This window comes from Charadrius vociferus, unplaced genomic scaffold (genome assembly GCF_000708025.1).
Source record: "Charadrius vociferus isolate BGI_N301 unplaced genomic scaffold, ASM70802v2 scaffold32, whole genome shotgun sequence".
Classification (NCBI taxonomy): Eukaryota; Metazoa; Chordata; class Aves; order Charadriiformes; family Charadriidae; genus Charadrius; species Charadrius vociferus.
The window spans coordinates 215785-239315 of record NW_009647856.1 but is presented as its reverse complement, the minus strand read 5'-3'; the positions used below and the strand labels follow the sequence as shown (position 1 = coordinate 239315).

General features: G+C 37.8%; 1 protein-coding gene across 1 annotated transcript in view; it reads left to right on the top strand.

Moving 5' to 3' along the window:
• The window catches only part of FAM185A (family with sequence similarity 185, member A), a 41222-nt gene extending 17691 nt beyond the window's left edge, over positions 1-23531 (top strand). The window contains exons 5-7 of the mRNA XM_009882914.1: positions 11284-11379; positions 14795-14929; positions 23207-23531. Of these exons, the coding sequence (XP_009881216.1) occupies positions 11284-11379; positions 14795-14929; positions 23207-23322 (347 nt within the window). The 3' untranslated portion in view covers positions 23323-23531. The remainder of the gene's footprint in view (positions 1-11283; positions 11380-14794; positions 14930-23206) is intronic.

The window sequence follows — 23531 nt, the reverse complement described above, 5'->3', positions numbered from 1 at the left end:
CATTTTATAGTACATCAACACAAAAGCGAGAAACTCAAACTCTGGTTATTTCTATGGCAGAAAATTGAAGTAACAGAATCATAGGCAAGGCTCAGTGTCTCTTGAACGCACGTAGAAGGATTTCCCTTTCTGTAAATAAACTTGGTTACAGCTCCAAACTCAAAGACTTCTGATAATGGTAGTAACCATAGACACTCACTAAGCATTGTTCAGGGATGATTTGTACTGTTGCAACTCTTCTTAGGTTTCTAAGCAATCTATATTAACATTCCTGGAAAATAAATGCAATACACATTCTTATGAGTTAGTCATTAAACCACAGAATTAAATTAAGCTTGCTAGTCTGTTTTTCCTTCTGTTAAATAAACTCATAGAGTATGAAGTGTGTTTAAATAATTCTTAAGATAGGTAGGCGGTAGGTTTTTCCATCAACAGATGATGATTATTTTCCTTAATTAACCAGTTTCAGCTTAAACATTAATACACATCTTTACAGTTGAATAAACTTTATTTTTCAGATTTCAATTCTGAAAGCTCTTTTCCCAAAGAGCATTAAACATCCTTTAGATTTTTATGGATTTTTCCAAAGGCAAAAGACTTTTAAAAGCCAGTGGTTCGACTCTAAAAGCTGGGGAAAGAAAATGTAAAGTTTTAAGAGAAAGATTTTGTGTATGAGAAATTTATGCCAAAGATTGCTTGTTAGATTGCCAGAGACCTGATGGGGATTTGCTGATAGAAATAGGAAGAACAACTCGGCTCTTCCAACTTCCTTGGCTGGGTTTTCATAGGGGATGTAGTTATTTATTTCACTGGAGGCAGAATTTTATCAATTAACTGAAAACAATGCTCTCCTTTCTAGATTTTGGGGCTGCATTCTTTGCTTTTGAGAGATTTATTTACAAGTCAAACTTGAGTTGAGAGTGCTACATTTTTTTTCAAGATATTTTGGGGAAAATAAAAGTGACTGTGTTGACAGTTTCTTATTCCTGTCTATGTCTGCATTAAAACAGTAAAGCAATGCTGTTGGCTCTCACTCTCTTTAAGTTTCTGGGGTTTTTTGTTATTTGTAGAATAGGTGTTTTTGTTTTTTATTTTGGTGTTACTTGTTTGTATAAATGTGTTTTTAGTTTTTGAAAACTATCCAAAATTCAGTCTGATTTTTAAGCATCTGGCATATGGCAGTGTTTCACATTACATTGTTAAAATACGAAAGTAGGAACTATTTCTTTTTTTATTTTTTTCCTATACCGTGAGCTTTGTTAGTCACTGACAAATTGTTTTCCAACCCTACACTAGAAGCTTCCTACTTCTAACAAATGTTCTATGAGTTTTGAATGACTTCTTAATTTAAAAAAAAAGACCTATTTTTGCTTCTAGTTTAAGTTATTCCTTAAAATAATCATTAGAAATATGAATTATCTTGCAAAAAGTAATGGAGTACTTTATTTTTAGAACTCGCTTAATCTTTTTTATTTTATTTTATTTTTATTCAATAAATTCGTAGGAAAACTCAGGTTGGAAGAGACCTCAGGAAGTTGCAGAATCATAGAATGGTTGAGATTGGAAGGGACTTGTGGAGGTTGTCTTGTCCAGACACCCTGCTCAAGCAGTCTCTAGTCTCCAACCTCCTGCTCAAAGCCATTCCAGCTGTGCGGTTGCTTAGGGCTTTATCCTGTCGTCTTGAAAACCTCCAAGGATGCAGACTGCACAGCCTCCCTGGGCAAACTGTTCCACTGCTTGACTGACATCAGGGTGAAAAAGATTTGCCTTCTATCCAGACTGAAATTCTTGTTTCAGCTTATGTCTGCTGTCTATCCTTCTCTCATCATGTACCACTCTGAGGAGCCTGGCTTTGTCTTCGTGATCACCTCCTTGCAGATACTGCCAGGTCCTGAAGCAGTCTGTTCTCCAGGCTGAGCAAGCCTTCATCCCTCAGCCTCTCCTGGTGGGGAAGGTGCTCCATGCCCTAACTATCTTAGTGCTTCTCTGCTGAATTCACTCCAGTTTATGGCTGTCTCCCTTCTCTTAGGAGCCCCAACACTGGATGCTGTATTCCAGGTGTGGTCTAATAAGTGCTGAGTAGAGGGGGATAATCCCTTCCCTTGGTACACTGGCCATATTCCAGTTAAGACTGCCAAAGATACTGTTGGATTTCTTTTCTGCCAGGGCATACAGTTGGCTCATGTTCAGTCCTGCTAGAATTTGCTTATTCTTCAGTGGTATTGGTATGGCCTGATTGTATATTCTCTACTCTGCTGCCAAGCCAAAATTTCCCCTACTAGCTCAAAAAAACCCTGTTTTTCCTTACTGGGTTACTTATGTTTAATGCAATTATGTATTGAAGAAATTAATCTTCTATGTTTGGTATAGTCAGAAATGATAAAGCTTACAGTGGTTGTGTCATTTCAGAGCCTTAACCAGCTTATGGGCAGCAAGGACTCTTTCTAGCAAGGAAATCTGTATGTTGAGATCCAACTCTCTATGTTTTTAAATGTCTGTGTCAGTTTGCCTTATTCTGCTAATTTCTTTCTTCAGTAACCCACACTAGATGACCTAAAGGCTTCAGTGACTTGCTGTGATGCTCAGTCTTAAATCAGCAGAAACTTAACAATTAAGAACAGTCAAACTTTCTCAAAAACATAAATTTGAGAATAGTCCTGACATGAAAGTGAACTGAGGTGTCTGATATCCTCCTTTGTGATGAGAGTGGTGTAATAAGGCAATTCCCTAGTACTGAGACAAACACCAAAGGTGTTTGTTTTTTTTTTTTCTAGGAAGGGAATCAATTATGGAAAACAATCAGGGTATTTAAGATAGTTTTGGATAACTGAAAAATAAAACAATAAACTGGTGTATTTATAAGTAATGCTGCATCTGTGGGTGTTATCTTCAGAATTCCGTTTTTAATAGTGATCCAGGGAATTTTTAAATTAAAACCCTCACTTCTGAATTCCATTAAAGGCATTTACTGTAATTCCTAAAGTACAGCTCTTGAGTACTTAAAAATAATCCATACACACATTTCTCTTCTAATAGCAATTAGTTCTAGTGACTAGTCTTTGCCATCTGCTTGAAGTATGTTAATGTTCTGGCTCTCATTTTAAGTGTCCTTCATCTTCCAACCTTATATTGCAGAGCTTTACCATGTTCTGTGTTCTGCCCGTGACAGACCTGTAATTTTTTTCCCATTGTTCCCATGCTTTATTTCACACCATGCTATATGAAGGGTGCTGCTCTCAAAAGCAGCTGATTTCAACCTGCCTGTTCTTATCTCTCAGGTGTCAGATTAAGAAAAATGAAAGTTTAAAAAAAATAGTCCAATAGTTAATATCTACTGAGTTACTACTTGGTTTTATCACCAGTCATTGTTTCCATGTTCCCCTTCCCTCTCTCTGTGTCCTTTTTGAATGTAGACTATATCGCGTTTTGGACAGAGCTTGTGTCCTGGAAAATCTAATTCCAAAAATTGGAGCATACAGGAAAAAGCTGCTGTGTGAGAACAATAGGGTTTTCCTTGCAGCTTAAAAGAATAAACATTTTTACTTCTGTATGAGTTCTATTAGCAATAAACAATTTTGGTGATGTTACATCATATATGTTCTATAGCATTGCATGATGGCACTGAAGATTCTAGATGATGTTACAGTAGTACTTAAGTTTATATTGGTTTTGGAACAATATTTTTTCCTGACTTTTGAGATATATATTTTATATTTGTAGAATGTATATTTTGCTACCGTTGTCAGTTCCTATTTGTAGCAGAGCAATGAAGGACCATACCACCCGTTTCATCCACCAATGGATGAAAAAACTTTTGTTCCAATATGGACCTAACCAGTCTAGATTCCAGACAGCAGAAATATAACTACACATCGAAGTATGATCCAATTACAGTAACTTCCAACAGGCAGTATTTTCCTACAGATATGATGTGTGAAAGTCTCTCATAGGATGCCACAAATGGAAAAATAACAGATTTTTCTGAAAAGGTGTTTCCTTTCCTCACTAGTTGAGGTGCACTGAAAGCTCTTGGTAATTGAATTCAAAATGCTCTCATGTTTCTTTAAGTACTATCACTATTATTTAATATACATTAGGTACATTCTAAGAAATGTGGTATCCTAGAAGTATTAGGCTTGTTCATTGTATTTCAAACATACGTTTCCCACTTATGCCACTCTTAATCTACAAAAATTTACGTAATGAAGATAAAATTTCCATGGATTTAAATCAAGAGAACAAGTCTGAAACTCTGAATCTATGCAGAGCTAGACTAATGCATTTGTCCTTCTTGAAAAGAAGAAGCTGTGATATAAAACAACTGCACGTCTCATGCATATTAAAATACAGGGCTGGGTTTAGTATTGTAGAATACTATTTATTTATTAGATCTTGAATGCAAACCAAAAATGCTGTTCTGTGTTGGGATAAAATACCATTGACGCTGAAGAAATCACTCTAGGTTGGGGGGGGTTTCCTCAGTAGGTCAGCATTCTCCTTAAACAGACTAAAATTAAGGCTAACATTTTCTTACTACTCTTTTACAAGTGTTATAAGCTATGAATTTTAAAACTGTGAAAATGAAATCCTATTGTGAAAAGGAGGCTGTTATGTTTTGATCTGTAATAAAAAGTAAGTTTTAAAGGACTTGTCATAGAAAAGAAAGCACAGCATTCAATGAACGTGACCTCTGGAGGTCACCTGGTCTGCCCTATCCGCCTCCAAGGAGGGTCACCTACACCAGGTTGCCTAGGACCATGTCCAAAAAATTGGAGCATACAGGAAAAAGCTGCTGTGTGAGAACAATAGGGTTTTCCTTGCAGCTTAAAAGAATAAACATTTTTACTTCTGTATGAGTTCTATTAGCAATAAACAACTTTGGTGATGTTACATCATATATGTTCTATAGCATTGCATGATGGCACTGAAGATTCTAGATGATGTTACAGTAGTACTTAAGTTTATATTGGTTTTGGAACAATATTTTTTCCTGACTTTTGAGATATATATTTTATATTTGTAGAATGTATATTTTGCTACCGTTGTCAGTTCCTATTTGTAGCAGAGCAATGAAGGACCATACCACCCGTTTCATCCACCAATGGATGAAAAAACTTTTGTTCCAATATGGACCTAACCAGTCTAGATTCCAGACAGCAGAAATATAACTACACATCGAAGTATGATCCAATTACAGTAACTTCCAACAGGCAGTATTTTCCTACAGATATGATGTGTGAAAGTCTCTCATAGGATGCCACAAATGGAAAAATAACAGATTTTACTGAAAAGGTGTTTCCTTTCCTCACTAGTTGAGGTGCACTGAAAGCTCTTGGTAATTGAATTCAAAATGCTCTCATGTTTCTTTAAGTACTATCACTATTATTTAATATACATTAGGTACATTCTAAGAAATGTGGTATCCTAGAAGTATTAGGCTTGTTCATTGTATTTCAAACATACGTTTCCCACTTATGCCACTCTTAATCTACAAAAATTTACGTAATGAAGATAAAATTTCCATGGATTTAAATCAAGAGAACAAGTCTGAAACTCTGAATCTATGCAGAGCTAGACTAATGCATTTGTCCTTCTTGAAAAGAAGAAGCTGTGATATAAAACAACTGCATGTCTCATGCATATTAAAATACAGGGCTGGGTTTAGTATTGTAGAATACTATTTATTTATTAGATCTTGAATGCAAACCAAAAATGCTGTTCTGTGTTGGGATAAAATACCATTGACGCTGAAGAAATCACTCTAGGTTGGGGGGGGTTTCCTCAGTAGGTCAGCATTCTCCTTAAACAGACTAAAATTAAGGCTAACATTTTCTTACTACTCTTTTACAAGTGTTATAAGCTATGAATTTTAAAACTGTGAAAATGAAATCCTATTGTGAAAAGGAGGCTGTTATGTTTTGATCTGTAATAAAAAGTAAGTTTTAAAGGACTTGTCATAGAAAAGAAAGCACAGCATTCAATGAACGTGACCTCTGGAGGTCACCTGGTCTGCCCTATCCGCCTCCAAGGAGGGTCACCTACACCAGGTTGCCTAGGACCATGTCCAGACAGCTTTTGAGTATCTCCAAGGATATGCCAATATACCAAGGTATATATAAAATCCCCCCTGAGCCTTCTCTTACTCAGGCTGAACACTTCCAACTCTTTCAGCCTTTCCTTGTAGGAGAGATGCTTCAGTCCCTTGATCATCTTTGTACCTTTTGCTGGAGTGTCATGTGCTGGAGCATGGCCATGTCTCTCTTGTACTGGGAGCCCAGAACTGGATGCAGTACTCCAGGTGTGGCCTCACCAGTGCTGAATAGAGGGGAAAGATCACCTTCCTTTACCTGGTGACAATGATTTGTCTAATGCAGCCCACATACCATTTGCCGCCTTTGTGGCACAGGCACGTTGCTGCCTCACGTTCAACTTGGTGTCCACCAGGACCCCCGGGTCCTTTTCTGCCACACTGTTTTCCAGCTGGGTGGCTTCCAGCATGTACTGATGCCTGGGGTTGTTCCTGTACAGGACTTTGCACTTCTCCTTGTTGAACTTCATGAGGTTCCTGCCAGCCCATTTCTCCAGCCTGTCCAGTTCGCTCTGGATGACAGCATAACCTTTTGGTGTATCAGCCACTTGTCCTAGTTTTGTGTCATCAACAAATTGGTGAGGGTACACTCTGTTCCATCATCCAGATCATTAATGAAGATGTTAAACAGGACTGGACCCAGTATTAACACTGGAGTTTACTGCTAGTTACTGGCCTGGAGCTCGAGGCTCACAGATTAGCAGTTTTACATAATTTATTGAAACTTCCACAGGAAGTTTTGTGGGGATTTCATATTATTGACAGTCATGTTCCTGACGAGATACGTGTATCTCTTCAGAAATTGCTTATACCCCATTAGTGTCTTAAACATTTAAAATAGTACAGACCTATAGCTAATTGGTTTGCAGGGATTAACACAGTTTATAGTTTGTGGAAGAAGATGCATAGGTATGGACTGTGTGAATAGATGTTTACAGGGGAAGATCCTATTTGATCTGCAGTAGGTCAGAGGCTTATCAAGGTGAAGCTGTACTTGGCACATTGTATTATGATGCTGGATTGAGGCATGTAATGATTTTTTTGGAACAGAACAAGTTACTCAAAAGAGATCATGGCCTTTAAAACCAACGGGTATAACTTCAAAATCAAGGTAGAAATAGATCCTTTAACGGTAGTCTGGACAATTCAATTAGCAAAGGAATTATTTACATGAGAGATTTCTTTGCTTTCTATGCTATGTCATTTGTTTTGCTAGGTCTGGATGGTGAGTATGATAAGGACTGCTAGTGATTTTTTAGTAGTATGTTTAATTAGTCTATTTAATATATACATTTCAGTTTTTCATAGTATTTTTCATTTGACAGTTTTAGAACAATAAACTAAAATAAGAAAATTGACCAGTCTTTATCAAGAAACAATACTAGATAGCCAGTTAAGTAGGAATTAAATCTTTCTTATGCTTTACGTATGTTGGAATCTTATACTTTCTTCGATCTTTAACCAAATCATGGTAAATATTTTGTGCTTTCCTATTGAAATCAGTTTTGTCATGTGAGCAAGGTCAGTTGTTGTGTGGTATTGGGAAAAGTAAATATGTTTTTGCTTAGATTAAGGAAAGATCACTTGTGTTTCTTCCTTTCATCAGTACTTGACTTTATAAAATGAAGGAAGAAGAGATACTAAAAATGTTGCGAATGATATTTCAGTTTTGTCATTTTTGTGGGCTTTTCAGTGACCTGTAATTGTATAGTCTTTCTCAGTCATGGGTCTTGTGTCTTATTCTTCAAGCTGTAGTAGTAAAATGATTAGATGGACTGTTTTGGAAAAAAGTTACTTTTGTTCATTCTGTAAGATTATTTTTAAGGTTATTCCATAAAAACTGAATTCTGGGCATAATTTATGTGCCCTTTAATGTAGTTTCAGCACGCTACTGACTTCACATATCAGTCTTTGTAACATTTTTATTTATCTAATGAGAATTATTATCTTTGTTCAAACATACTGCTTCTACGTTTGTGTATTTGGGACCAGTCAGAATTCCTCTTTTGTGTTACAAAGGCTAATATAGCTGGTGTCTGTGGTGGAAAACTTATTTTTCATAGAGTTTAACAAAAACTGTGTCAAGGACATCTTGCTTCTTAGTTTGTTTTTTTTTTCTTTTTGTTTTCTCTACTAGTAAATTCTTAAATAGCTGGAGTTGCTCAAGAGTGACCATCTGTTCTCTTTCCAGTAGAACAATTCATCCTTGTATTTCCCCTTGAGTTGTCAGTCCTTAGCAAACTGTGAAGTCAAACTATGCATTTTTTTTTTCTTGTTTTTACCTGTAATTACTCACATTTATCTCGGATAACACTGGCTGTATATTTAAAAATAAATCGCCGTAGTTTTGTTCTGTCATAACTGTAAAATATGTATCATCTCCATTATTATTTCAGTTATGTATTTTGCCCTACCAGACTGTGTTACTTAATGTAGGGTAACTTTTTCGTGTTGAAATATTTATTTATGTATTTAAATGTGGCCTTTTTTGTTACATAACCTTGTCTTTGCTGTTTTTAATCCATTTTCCAGGCTTTTTTTCCCCCCTTCGCATTTAGAGTTACAGAGACACAAAACTTAAACGGTATCTTTAATAGTCTTTGTAGAAGTAATAAACTTTGTCTCTTGTCATTCTTATTTGTATCTAAGGATTTGTATTTAATATTGTATTTATAAAATTCTTTCCATAAATCATGTTCAGTTGTTTCCATAAAATATATTTCATGTTATTTCCATAGATCAAAGCTAAACAGGTTTGTAATGTCATCTTTAGTGCTTGGTTAATGTCGCTGAAGTTCTCAGTGTTTTTGAAACTTTGCTGCATTTTCTTCTGCCATAAGCAATTTCTGTTCAGTGGTGTACTCTGGGAGTAAAAATCTGATGATTTTTACTCCCAAAACAGTGTTCTGCTTTCCCTCAAGTTGTTTTTTGGTTTGGTTTGGCTTTTGTTTTTGTTTTTTTTTTTACTTCCAAGTAAAAAAAAGCCTTGGTGAACCTATGCCTACTGCCCACTTCTTGCATCCTTCATTCTGTTTATGCTGCCTGCAAACAGAATCCAGTCACTCTCAGGAAATTAGAAATTATTTTTATGCATATACATATATATAAAAAAATTGAAAATCTAGAAAGAAACTCTGTTCAGTCTTGAAGTGGGGCTAATAGATTTGCAAAAGGCATCTTTCCACTGTGAAGAATCTCACAAGAGCTGCTTTTGCATTTGAAGAGTGGGAAGAGGAAAGATTCACTGAATAAACATTTGTCCCTGTAAAGTGCCATCAGCTGGTGGTGTTGTGCAGACTGTTAGCAGTTGTTCTCCCTGGACAGGGTCGCTGTCCTATCACAGGAGACTCTCCTTTCTTCATAGTGCAGGTAAAGGAACTAATTGCATGTTTTGTTTAAAAAGCAGAAGAGTCAGAGGCTGGATATTTCCTGTATCTGTTGCCAGCAAAATCTCTGTCAAGGTTTTGTGGAGTCTCAGTGATTGGCTGTTACTAAATTTGATTTGAAATATCTGCAAAAGTAGCTTTTACATGAAAATGCTGATTTATCACTACAAAAAAAAAAAATCATTAAAAACATGGATTCATACAAATCTCTTCTGTTTCAACAACTTTCATTTTCAAACTTACAAACATTTTAAAAAGTTATTAATAAAATGTTTTGTTGTGACTTACACAAAACTTTTTTCCTAGTTCATGAATTTCATTAACAAAGAGTTGATTTTTTTTTTCCTTTGGATTTGAAACAGAACTTCTCCAACACAATCTGCTGAGATGGGAAAAACACTCCCATCCAATTCTAGTTGTTATTGTTTTCTTGTTAGTCAAAGACAGTCTCAGGTTCTCAGCTGACTAAATATGGATTGTCTACTTTTTTTTTTTGATTACTTTCCCCTCCAAAGAAATCAGTTATAGCTGTGGGATAATAATCCCTTTCTATGATTTTACTTTTGTATGTAATACACTGATCTTCCACATCTGTGCTTGAGATCTGGCATCAGAAAAGTTCCAGATGAGTGTACTTAGAGCTAAAACTGTATGGCAAGCTTGAGGCAGTAATGCTAGACATCCTTGTTACAATTAATCAACTTAATTCTCTCAGTGTTTTTACATTTTAAAATAGGAAGTTTTGTTCAAGTTTCATTTTATTTTAGCTAGTTCTGAAAGTTTGACTGTGTTTCTTTTTCTATGCACATCCAGAAACTAAGAAAAACAGTCTCTATCAGTATTTCAAGATTTCTTGCCAATACTTTCATTTCTAGGAGTGGATCTAAAAAGATATTTCACTGACTGCTTTTTGTTCACGTACATATGTAAATTTTTTTATGCTTGTCTAGAGTTATTTCATAATTTTTTTGCAACTTTCATCAGCTACACATCTGTTCAGTAGTTCAAAAGTTAGCTCTTTAGGACTTCACTGTAATATTGTGGAAATTTGTGTATTTAAAACTGGAATACATTGTAAGTAATTAAAGACTACCTATCACGTCTACAGTTAAGGCTTCTTAAAGGCTTTCTATTTGTAAAAAGGTTTCTTCAGAGACCTTTGTTAACATAAATTTCAGCTAATAAGATATAGAAGAAAAAGTGAGTATCTCTATTCCAGGTCAAAGAACAAATGCTGCACTTAACTATTGCACTTTAATATACATATTAATCTCAAACATTTGTTTAAAATTCAGATGTAGTGAATCAGCCTTTACAAAGGCTGATAACGCAGTTCTGTGTTGTTACACAGATGTTACAAGGCACAATTTCTTGTTGTTTGCATGGGGTAGCTTTCCTGGGTAAAGTTCTCCCTGTGCAGAGTCTGAGCAAATGAAATCTTCTGGAAACTAAAATAGATCTTAGTGTTCAGATTTTGTGCTTCATCTTTGCACAAAGATGAATCCATCCTTGTAAAAAGAGGGGAGTGTTGTTGACGCCTTGTAGATGCTACAAGCTCAGCAACAGCTGCTATGGCCTTGGGACCAGCATATGCTGCAGTTCTGGACTGGGGAGATAAGTTTTGTTCAGAAACTTGTTTTTCTAAGAGAAGTCTGATATTCAGTAAATGAATGTAAGACACTTCTCAAACACAGAGGAATTGGCAAAATTAGTTCAGAGTACAAAGAAAGATTCTAGCAAATTTTTATTTAAAAAGAGTGAATAACGCACAAATTATTTTATTTTCTTTTTCTTTTTTTTTTTTTTTAGATTCATCAGATGGAAGTCTAAAAGCTTCTACACATCATGGGGCAATAGATGTTTATGTCAGTCAATTAAGAAAAGTGGATCTGAAATCCCAGAAAGGTTAGCAAACTGAAACTAATATTTTTTTGTGGCAGCTTATGATGTAAAAGAAAAGGAGGTAAGGGGGTTGTTCATCTGTTTGGAAAAAATGAGTTTGTGATTGTTGATTATCTACATTCTTTTTTACCTCATTATTAGAAAATGTGTATAAATACTTATAATACAGTAAACTCTGTAAGGGGCAATGATACTCAAAATGGATTACAGATTTTTATTTTATTTATTTTTCAATACTTTCTTTCTTTCCTGGTAATCTACCCAGCAGAATTCTGTAGAGTTGACTTGGATTACAATCTTCACTTTGCCTTGAGCACAGTTTACTCCATCGTGCTGATATATGTATGTGTAGAGTGACAGCCATCACATTTACATTTCTTTTTCCTGCCTCTTCCTGGTGAAATGTCCCATTATTGAAATTGGAAGGCAGAAAAACAAAGATGAGGGGGGCTTACCCTACCAGTCTTCCTTTTTTCTCCTGATTACTCACTAGAATTTTGCTTCTTAATTAAGAGATCACTCCTAAAGTTGGATTCATAGTTTTACAATATCATATCTTCTGAATGACAAATAAGAAAACCCAAAGCATTTTCTTAGTCCTAGTTTTGCAAAAAAAACCCACCAACAACCCACTATAGCATTTCCATAGTTGATTTTACTATCATGTCAGACACTTCAGGTGGTTTAAATGAACATGGTATTTAGTGCCCTTCTCTTGTTGCCTGTGCCCTATTAAAACCTAGCAGTTACTCTAAAGAGGAATAGTGAAAGAAATGCATTGAAATCACGTGTGTGCCATTCTTCTGTACAAGCTATTCGGGTTCCATTGGTGCAAAGAAACTTATTTTTATATTATTTCCTAGTTACCTTTTGAATCACTTAATACCAAATACCAAATTAATTCTCTTTGAATTAGTAGCAAAGAGGAATGTATTTCATAAAAGCTCACTAATGTTATCTTCAAAACATTGCCTGACATCTCTTCTGGCAGCACAGTTTAGTAAAGGCAAAGTTGATGAAGTTCTGTTTTCATTTACCCTGTAAATTCAGAGTAACTGCTGACAGCCGCAGCGTAGAAAATGTCCCATTCGTGATAAATTAGCTGCATGTGTGTTGGATTTTATGAGTCACACTACTGAGCAAGTCTCCAAGGAGGACCCAAAGATGAAGACCTTTTCCCTTTCTTATATTAAGGCTTTTGTGTATCCAGCAAAATTTAGAATTAAATTATATTGACAGTTATTTGTTTATTAGGACTGTTGTAGGCAAGTGATTCTGCTGAATTTAAATGGCATAGCAAGGGTTGTTTTCTGACGTTATAACATCACTTTCCTTAACGTGTTCTGCTTCGGCTTTTGGGTTGTATTTAAAGAAACTTTTTTATCTTTTCTAAAGTGAATTTTGGAATTGGGCAAAAACTAAGGGTCACATATGCAGAAAGTGTATTCTGAATTTTGGTAGGGGGTAGTTTTAATGTGTAGGGTGCAGCTTCCAAACATTGTACAGCGGCAGTGGACAAGGGAAGATCAACTGATGTCATCTACCTGGACTTGTGCAAAGCGTTTGACACCATCCCACACGATATCCATCCTGGTCTCTAAATTGAAGAGACGTGGATTCAACAAATGGACCACTCAGTGGATAAAGAACTGGCTGGACGGTTGCACTCAAAGAGTTGCAGTCAACGGCTCGATGTCCAAGTGGAGAGCAGTGACGAGTGGCATTCCTCAGGGATCAGTACTGGGACCTGTACTATTCAACATCTTTGTCGCAGACATGGACAGTGGGGTCGAGTGCACTGTCAGCAAGTTTGCCGATGATACCAAACTGTTTGGCGAGGTAGACACGCTGGAGGGGAGCGATGCCATCCAGAGGGAGCTGGACAGGGTGAAGGGGTGGGCCCAAGCCAACCTCATGCAGTTCAACAAGGCCAAGTGCAAGGTCCTACATCTGGGTCGGGGCAATCCCAAGCACAAATACAGGCTTGGCGGGGAATGGCTGGAGAGCAGCCCTGAGGAGAAGGACCTGGGTGTGCTGATTGACCAGAAGCTCAGCGTGAGCCAGTAATGTGCAATCGCAGCCCAGAAGGCCAACCGCATCCTGGGCTGCATCAGAAGGAGCACAGCCAGCAGGTCAGAGGAGGTGATTCTGCCCCTCTACTCCACTCTCGTGAGACCCCACCTGGAGTACTGCATCCAGCTCTGGAGTCCTCAGCATAAGAAAGACATGGACCTGCTGGAGCGTGTCTAAAAGAGAGCCACGAGGATGATCCGAGGGCTGGAGCACCTCTCCTATGAGGAGAGGCTGAGAGAGCTGGGGCTGTTCAGCCTGGAGAAGAGAAGGCTCTGGGGAGACCTTATTGCTGCCTTCCAGTACCTGAAGGGGGCCTATAGGAGAGCTGGGGAAGGACTTTTTACTAGGGCATGTAGTTGATAGGACGAGGGGGAATGGCTTTAAACTGGAAGAGGGCAGGTTGAGACTAAACATTAGGAAGAAGTTTTTCCCTTTGAGGGGGGGGAGGTCCCCCTGCCTATGGCAGGGGGGTTGGAACTGGATGATCTTCAAGATCCTTTCCAACCTAAATCATTCTATGATTGTAACTGAGTAATTCCAAATTTGACTAACGTGGGCAGGTTGGGGCCCCAGCATCTGCCTTCAGTCTGATGCATAGAAGCACATATTTAGGGAAAGCAGAAGTCAGAATTTCTGGTTTTAATCTCAAGGGTAGAATTATTTGGGCCACTAAAGCCGGACTTTTGCTAGTAGTTTACATTTTAGTGATACATAGTCTAAACAGGTTAGTCACTTTTGAGATTGCATCTGTTCAAGTATATGAATAACTGACCCTGTGCAGTAAAGCAAAGACAATTGCTAGCGTTAACAGTATGTAAGTGGTATCTCATTGTTCCAGAGGAGCAATTCTTTCATAAGGTTACATGTAGTGGCTGGATTAATCATCAAATCTGATCCCCTGTCCTTACTCAGGAATCTAAATATGCAACTAGAAGGTGAAACTGAAGTCGTAATATTTTTGAGATCTATTAGATTTGCTTCCCTTGACAATTCCTGTAATAAGATCCCCTGCCAAGAGCTGTTTCTAGCAGTGTATGTCAATGTTAATCTTCATGTCTGTCAAAGAAATACTGTGACACCACTTTTTACATGTGGCATACAGTATTCTGGTTATGATAAATGAAGATATCTTCATTTATCCTTTCAGAGACCAAAAAAAGAGGTTATGGTGTCTGAAGGCTCTTAAAAAAAAAAAAAGAAGAAAAAAAAAAACAAAAACAAAAAAACCCACACCAAACCAAAAAATCCCCAAATGATGATTTGATTCAAGTTAGCTACATAATTGCCTGTTTCAAGCTTTGATCTCAATGTTAAACTAAATTGCTTTCATTTAAATTTATACCAGGTTCAATTACAGTCAAGGTACCTGCCTCTCTCAAAGCCTATTTACAGTTATCTGGAAGAAAAGTGGATGTGAGCTCAGAGATCCAGTTAAAAGAAACACAGAGTGCCTCCAAAGATGACCACGTAACTATAAGTGGTAAGTCTTACTAATCTTGGCTTCCAATAAATGTCTGTCTGGCCATAGTCAAAGGCATCTACGTTTTCTTATGAGTTTACTGCTCTTGGCTTCTTCTCGTTTCATCTGTTTCAGGTTCAAATGTTTACTTGTACCATTGTACTCCCCATGTTACTAGATGACTTTTTCATTTTGTTTGGTAAATGAGTTGTGAATCCAAACAACTGCTTCTCTAACAAAAGTCTTAGAGCCAAATTCATCCTCAGCTTTAATCCAAGGAATATGTGGGAGGTAATCCAGGGCTGAATTTGACCCATTGCTTTGTTGGACAGACAGTCACATAAAATAAATTGCTAGGGAATGTCTATTAAAAAGATAATGAAAAGTTTGTCTGTCTTTGTTGGGTGGAAAGGGGACATAAAAGGGGTATATGGTATATTTATAAATGTACTGTATAAATGTTAAACAGTGCAGGATAGGCTGAGAAATTACGGGTGGGAGATAGCTAGGAGAAAAGCAGAAGAAGCTGGAGCATGGAGGAATAGAGTACATGGAAAGATGCCTGCAATTACTGGAAGCATTCTTCTAATGCATTTAAAACTGAACTCGGGAATCCCAAGTCTTGCTGTTTCCTGCTTTAGAAAACAGTTTTACAATTCATTGTTAGGGTGTGTATTTCTCTCCTCCTCTCCAGACGTGTCTATCTAGAAGTTGTTGCTGTTACCAATTACTCAGTTTGCTCAAGAGGAAACACTAACGTAATGTGTCTGAAGGCTCCAGCTTTGTTTTTGAATGTATTATGTCAGTATGACCTGATAGGATAGCAGATTGGGTGAGGCTTTGAGTTTTTCTTTGGTTTTAAACCTCAGAAAATATGCACAAGGCTTATTTTCTGCCCCCATGTAAGATGGTCATCTCAAAGTCAGGAAATGTTAGAATTATATGTACAAAATTTTAATATGTAGATTTCTTATATAAAATAGTCTTGGAATGTGTAGGTGTACCTTTTCCCGTCTTGAACAATAACTAGCACTTAAATTTACTAGTGGTTATTAAATACAAATTTTTTTAAAAACTATGTTTAGAAGTTCTCAGGCTAGAAACCTGTGGAAGGACCCTAGATTCCAGCAAGGCTCTGTGGAATGAATCCCCTCAGCAGTAAAACAACACATCTCCCAGTGAATGGTGAATGAGGTCCACTAGCCAGTCAATCCTCTTGTTACTCTGGCAACATTAAAGATAAGAGTGATGTCTCAAATATACGCAGCTGAATGACTTCTCTGGTTTCACGACCCAGTCAGTGTTTATGTAGGACAGTCATCGCTGAAGCGGATGCAATTTTTCAACCCACTGTTCTGTATGGAAATTATCTTGGTGGTTGAGGCCAAAAGCAGCTCTAGTTAACCCTGAAATATACATACCCCAAAGGAACAGAAATCATCAAGAATTATGCAGAGACAACAGCATTAAGCCACTAATTTTTCAGGTGTTTAAAGAGGTTACAGCATTGCACAAAAAAAATTATTATGATTCCTTTTCTGGAAACATGCCTCCCCTTTCTTTGCCAAGTCAGTAACATTCCTTTGGTATGGCAAGGGAGATGTGTCCTGCTTCTTCTTCTCTTTACCTTATCCCATGGGGACAGTGTATTCTTTCTGCAGGCCAAGCACTTCTCCCCTCATTCTCAAAAAATCTCTTCATCTTAAAGTTGATATTTGAGAATTTTCTTCTACAAGTAGATTATGAAAGAAGTAAAAATCATTTAATACCGTTTCTATATCATGAAAACATTATACACCCTTGAAGTTTTAGGTACAGAGTCTATAGCTGTCCTGCTGCTGCCACTAAAGAAATATACAATGGAGAGACAAGGGGGTTTGCCAAGTGGAAGAAAACTTTCTATCACAAGAGCATGGCAGTCTAGATTTTTATGCTTCTAAGCTGAAAGGTTAGTTTAAAAATAGATTAATTTTCAGAAACTAGCCAGTTCTCGTGGATAACACAGGAACTGGCTGCTTTCAGGAAGCTTTACTTGCCTCTGGGAATATTGTGAGAGATGTCAGAGAGGAGACTCTCCAGTAGGAAGACAGGGTAGAGTTCTGTGAGTTGGGTAAACATGCACCTAGTCTGTCACCTGCTCTAGGAAAGACTTCTTTACTGCTGGTACATGTATGTCATCACCTTGTTTTGTGGCTCCCATTTCCACGTTGAGTGGGGAAGCCAGTACACTACAATCCCACAAGCGGTCACATCCAGGGTTTTGCAAGATAGCCAAGGAATAGAGCAGGATTTAGTCAAAGCAAGATGATGAAATCCTGGAGTGAATGGTCTAGAGGCAGAGTGATGAGAGTGTGAAAAGGTGTTTTGCTCTTTTGGAAAAGGAAGGGACTTTCCTGCAAAATTGGGATACTTGCTGAGAAAGGGAAGGAACTAGAGAGCAGTGCCAGGGAGTTTACTCTTCAGAGTAATTTGCAAGGGTAAGGCATCCGTTTCCATTGACATCAGTAGGCACTCGTAGGAATAGTATGTGTGTTACAATGAAATCTGTTATAAAACCAGATATTTTGTGCTAAGCGCTGGTCTAGCTGTCTAGTTTGAGAATATTTGAGTAACTCCAGTAATTTCTGATGGTGATCATATCAAGGCGTTCTTTTCCTTTCCTGGCAAAGAGGGTAAGAAGAGAGGATTCTGCTTAGCCCTTGCTACTTGATGTCTGTGCCTTCCCTATGTCTCCTGGTCTGCCTGTAGGGATCATTAACTATATCTGGAACTATATATGGTAAGAGGAAGGGTAGCAGGCTAAGAAGTGTCAAATATGCAAGCAGAAAAGGGGCTTAGGAGACTGTCATGCCAGAGGGGTTACAAATATTTTGAAGGGCAGGGTTAAAATTCAAATAATCTTGATTTATATGCTTTTTAGGTCATTTTTCCAATAGGTCCTTTTAAGTTCAAAGTACAAAGGTAGGAATAATTACCTGTGTAGTTCCAAAAGGAGGAACAGTTCAATAAAAACATCAGTAAACAGGAAAAAATAATGTTACGTAGTTGAAAAAAATAAGCAGTGTATTAACATGACTGTTCTGGGAAACTCAAAATAATCCCTTGGCTTTACATGGCATTAGTAATACTTCACTGGAAGGTGTCCAGTTTTGAGTACTGTACTTCAAAAAAGATGTGGACAACTGTAGAAACTCCTAAGGAGAACACATGAACAGAGGCCTAAAAAACACGATTTATGAGGGAAGACTGAAAAAAAAGTGTCTTTTTTGTCTGAAGAAGACTGAGGGAAGATGACCTGTGCTTTTCCAGTACTTAAGAAATTGCTGCAGATATGAAAGAAATAAATTGTTCTCTGTCCACTGGTGGTAGGACTAGAAATTATGATTTGACCTTACTGTAAAAAAACCCCAAAAACCAAAAACAACAACAACAAAAAAACTTAGCTAAATAGTAGGATAAACTTTCTGGTATTAAGCACTTGTCTGGTGAGGCCATGGGACTGTCAGTACTGCAGATTGTGAAGAACAGGCTAGGCAAGCATGTCAGGTGAAATATAGTGCATCCTCAGGAGGTTGCTTTCAGCCCTGTTTTCTCTTGTCCTAAGTTGATGTGACCATCTGCTCCCACCCACTCCAAAGTAACTCAAAGAAAGGTTATGAGGCATGTGGGCGGATGAATTTGAGGACTAAATGAACGCAGCCAGTGGGCATGCTTCTGCCCACTTCCATTGCCAGCTTGTGTGTTGAGAACTAAGCTTGCTGGAAAAACTCCTGCAATTGTTCAGAGACTTTCTTTGGATCCCGTAGCTGATGGTGTCAATTTCCAAGTTTAATTGTCTGGAATATAACCCTTTTCTTTACACCATGGAAATGTTACGTCTCTGAGTGGTGCCAGGGACTAATCTAATTCCAGATCTTTCTCCATCCCTGGCCCCAGTTCTAGTGCCAAGTTCATATCCAGCAGCAACCTTTGACCTGATGCCATCCATCTGCTTAGTGCCAAGGGAGCTTTTAACTTTGGCAGTCACTTGCTCCATCTGGTTTTCAGCACTTGCATCACTTTCCTTGGTAGAAGACCCACAGTGTCACAGGTGCTCTTCAGAGGCTGTGGATGTTTGTCTTTGTAGGTTATTGTGTCTTCCTATTTTTACTTTCTCAAGCTGGCAAACCAACCTCTTTGTATTTTTCTGTCCTTTTACAACGAACGTACTCTTTGGGAATGATTGTCTTCTTCCAAGTTGAGATATTCTTGCTCCCTATTTCATCCAGTGTGACAACAGTTGCAGCAGTTAACAGGATTTTTAGCTTTTGGTACGAATCCCACCCCATCTACAGCACTAGAGCTTTACTGAGCCGCATCTTAACAGTGGCTCTCAGAGCCATGCCTTCTGGTGACCATGCATACAGGTAATAGGGCTCTGTCTTTATGTTAACTTATGCCTTCCCCCAGATGTCTGTCCTGGGGATGGAGAGGAATCTCCTGTTGTCTTCTCTAACCTCTTTTCTCCTGTGAAAGTTGTGAGGTAGATGTTCCCTCTACCTTATGGGTTGATCCAGCATCCAAGTTTACTTTTGACCACTGTGAACTCCTTAGATGGCCTTCCTCCTCATGTGCCTTTGGAGAGAGTCAGCCTGTCTAATTACCAGCTTCCCTTGAAAAGACCAACATTGATACCACTGTCCTGTCTCTGACTTTTTGGGTTTCTCTTACTTCAATTCTTTTCACCCTGTCTGGTTCTCCAGGTAGATTGTGGTGAGAAGCACCTTTCTCCTTACAACAATCTCATTCACTTAGGCATGCACTGAAATAACTACTTTCATGTCTACCTGAGGTTAGATTTGGATTGTCCTGTGGAACACAGGGGATTTAGACACGTGTTTCCTACCTTCAGGAATAACTTACTTGTCAGTACTCACATAATGGCTCCTCATCCAGTAGTACTGGGAAAGTGGCCTATAAAGTGCTGTGGACTTAAGGTTGCTTCAAAGGAGGTGTGCAAGGAGGGAGCTGACTGCATGAATCTCATACTCTGCATACAACTTTTTATGTATGTGTGTCACTGCTTTTGTTACCAAAAGTTTCATATTGTTTACTTTAAGGTAATGTCTGTGTTTTTAGCTGCCTGGAGTTCCAGGGTTAAATACAAACACAGTTGAAGAGGCAGTGAATAATGTGAGGCAAGCAACTTGCCTTTAAAAGGGAAATAACTGAAAGAGCTTATATTATGTCAGTTTGCTGAAACTTAAGTTTTTTTCTGAAACTTAACAGCTGTCTAAGTGTAGCACTCCTTCTCCCACTGTGCAGCTAACTTGGGTCTGTTGCATTCAGAGTTATGGTTCTGATCCCAGGAGTAACACTGTCCACTGCCGTGTCCCTCCCTCTTTTCTCTGTTCTCAAGGCACTTCTTCAAAACTTCCCTTCTTTCCTAGAAGCAATTTTTATTCACTCTTTGCCACTAGAATTGAGTGGAAAGAGCTTTATTTTACAGTGTCCCTCTAAACACTGTCCCTCTGTGAAGCTTTGGTCCCTAAGCAGTATCTTAAAAAAACAAACAAAGACCCAGGTTGTATCTGGAAAAGATTACATTCCCTCAAGTAAATAGAAAGTTCATCCAACTTTTATAAAACACATTAGATGAGATGCTATCCTACAAATTTTTATTGGTTTCAGCTTGCATTTAACTCAAGCTGTTCGCAGCCTTTTTGAGATATACCACAGTCCTAACAATACCAATGAAAATGTTTAAAATATGCTCCTCTTCGTGTGTTTTATGATATGAAAACAGAGCTGTCTTTAACTTCTCCAGTCTCCAGGAAGGCAAGTGAATAAACAGTCAGTACTTGACTGTGTAAAGTTCTGCAGAAGTGTTCTCTGCCTTTAGACACCACACATGGTAAAAAAAAAAAACACCTTTCTCCTGGGCGTTAAATTGAAAAAGTGGCCACAGAGCATACCAATGCATCTATCTTCTCCTCTGTTTTTTGTTTGTTTGTTTGTTTTTGTTTAAACCTCATTATTCTCAATCCAGCAGGCTGTTGGCTTTAGTGATTTAACATGCTAGCAAAGTAATCCTCAAAATCCACTTACATTCCCACAGTATTCAGAGTACAGGCAGTGAGTACAGTTAAGACCAAACTGTCATCAGAAGGTCTCCAACTAAACCTTGTTGCTTGATTAGTACCTCATATACGAAGCTATTTAAACATCTTAAGCTTGATTTGAACCTGCTACTGGCGATAGGTTTAATAACCTTAAAATAGTTTGAAGAGCTTCATCCCTAGGGAGTGGAACTTGACACTCGCTTTCCTGTGAGCAGTTTGATACTTTCTGCATTCCCTTCACAGGCAAATCTCCAAAAGAAGCATAAGGAACAAAACATTTTTCTAAGTTCACACAGCAAATGCAAAATGAGAAACAGAGCTCAGATAACAACTGCACTTTAAAGCAGCTCTTGTTAATTTGTTTCTGTGTTTCTTCAAAACTCTAACTTTTTAGCAAAAGCGTAGCAGGGTGTAACCAGTGCATGAAACTGTTCGATTACAGGACTGATGCTGTGCTTCAGTGATTGTTCCTTGTATGGAAGTACGAGCCATGGTGACAAAACCATGAGAGAGATGAACTGGGACCAAGCACTCCAATATGCACTTTCTGGAAATATATCTCTGCCCTACATTTCTTGTGTCCTCTCTCCTTAGGAAAAAAAAAAAACCACCTAACTATTTTCAGTGTTCTACAACTCTGTTAAGGGATCAACTGAAATTTTTCTTTGTTAGTTCATTTTTTTGACACCTGGAGGCTATTTTCTGTTTAAAATTCACGCTGATTTAATGTTTTAAGGGCTACCTCTACATAAAAGATAGATTTTTGGTTTTGTTTCTGTTCTGTATTCTCTGATACAATACTGTTGCAGATAGATGATTTGGGAAAGCTTTCTGAGGAATCGAAGTTTCATATTTTAACAGATTGCACAGAAAACACATTTGTCCAACTTTGTGATCATCACCATAGATTTAAGTCCGTAATTAGATGGGGAGCAGAACTGTGGATTCTGCCTTACAGTGATGATATTGAGACTGAGTATGATTGAGACTTGCTGCCTGGAGCAATCAGGAGTGCACATATTGTACTAGGACATCCACATGTAGATCCGTAAAGGCATGTTGTAGGCTGATAACAAAGGACACTGAAATCTGAAGTACGTCTTCATTCAGTGGGAGAACTCCATCAGTGTTGGACTCCTCTGAAAATCCCATACTTCTAAACAGTACCTCAGCCTGCTAGTGAATTGATGTGGGTTTGGCCCATAATCTTAAATTAATCACACTTCGAAGTACCAAAGCGCTGAAGCGCTATTGAAAAGTTCTGGCACATAGGCTTGAGTTGTGGAAACCGATGCAGTGATGTCAGTTGGAGTTTCGCCATGAGTTTTGACATGGCCAAAATTTAACTTCAGCTGCGTTACAGGTCGGAGCAGAGCATGTTTGCAAAGTTTCTTCAGATTCTGCTTCCCTGCCATCCCTCATGCTATTCCAGGCTCAAATTAGTTCTAAACTTAGAACTTGCTCAGTCACACAAACACTAAAGTAATAATAAAAGATATTTTGTAAAGATAAACCAAAGCAAAGGCTGATCTTGTGATAAAGGCACTGATTTGGAACACAAAAGATCCCAGTTTAATTCCCAATTTGGTCATAAATCTTCTGCATAAATTTGGAAAGTTGCTTATTCTCTCTTGGCCTCAGTTTCTTAATTGTAAAATTAAGAATTCCTTTGTCTGATATACAGTGAGCATGAGCATGCATACAAAGTTTATGTGAAACATAGAAGACAGACACATCTTGGGGTGGGTGTTTTTTTAACCCATTATCATAATAAAGCAGTAATAGTAGGAATGTGTTTGGTCATCTGGAAAATCAGGTCTTACCCATGTCTCTTTTCCGTGTTTATAATAAAGATGAAAATTTTTCAAATTACTTAGCCAGATTAATGTCCAATGTAGACTTATTTCTTAGCCCATTGTCATGGTTTGGGCTGGATTGGCCACTCAGGCGGAAGTAATAAAAACTACGGTACTTTATAACACAAAAACATAACTTTTTTGTAATAACATATTATGGGAACTGAGATTAATGCAAAAAACTGTATCAAGAATGAAATGTCAGAACCCCCTGCTAAAACTATGCAAATTCTACCCAATAAAAGTCTTACAAGTATTGCCAGGGGGCCTGAAGAAAAAAGGCAATGTGAAGATATGTTTACTGTGTGTCAAATTAAACTAAAAAGACCTCTCTTTTCCAGGTCACATGAATCAAAGGAATGAAACGGACAAATGGATTAAGGCTGACACACAAAATGGCAAAGTATGTCTTAAAAGCCAAAGCTGGATCCAGTCTGTCAAGCTGAAGAGTTCTTAAAGGTGAAATGCCAAAGAGATTAAATCAAGAAATTGTAGAGGAACATTCTGTAAAATTATGAAACTTCATTGATGCATATTCTTAATATAAGAGAGAAACAATACTAAAAATGAGGGCGTTTAAGCCAAGATTTGCCTGTGACAGTGGCTGGTGCTTAACAGGTCTGGTTTACTTTTAGTGCCTTTTAGGAATGGCAAGATCTTACATAT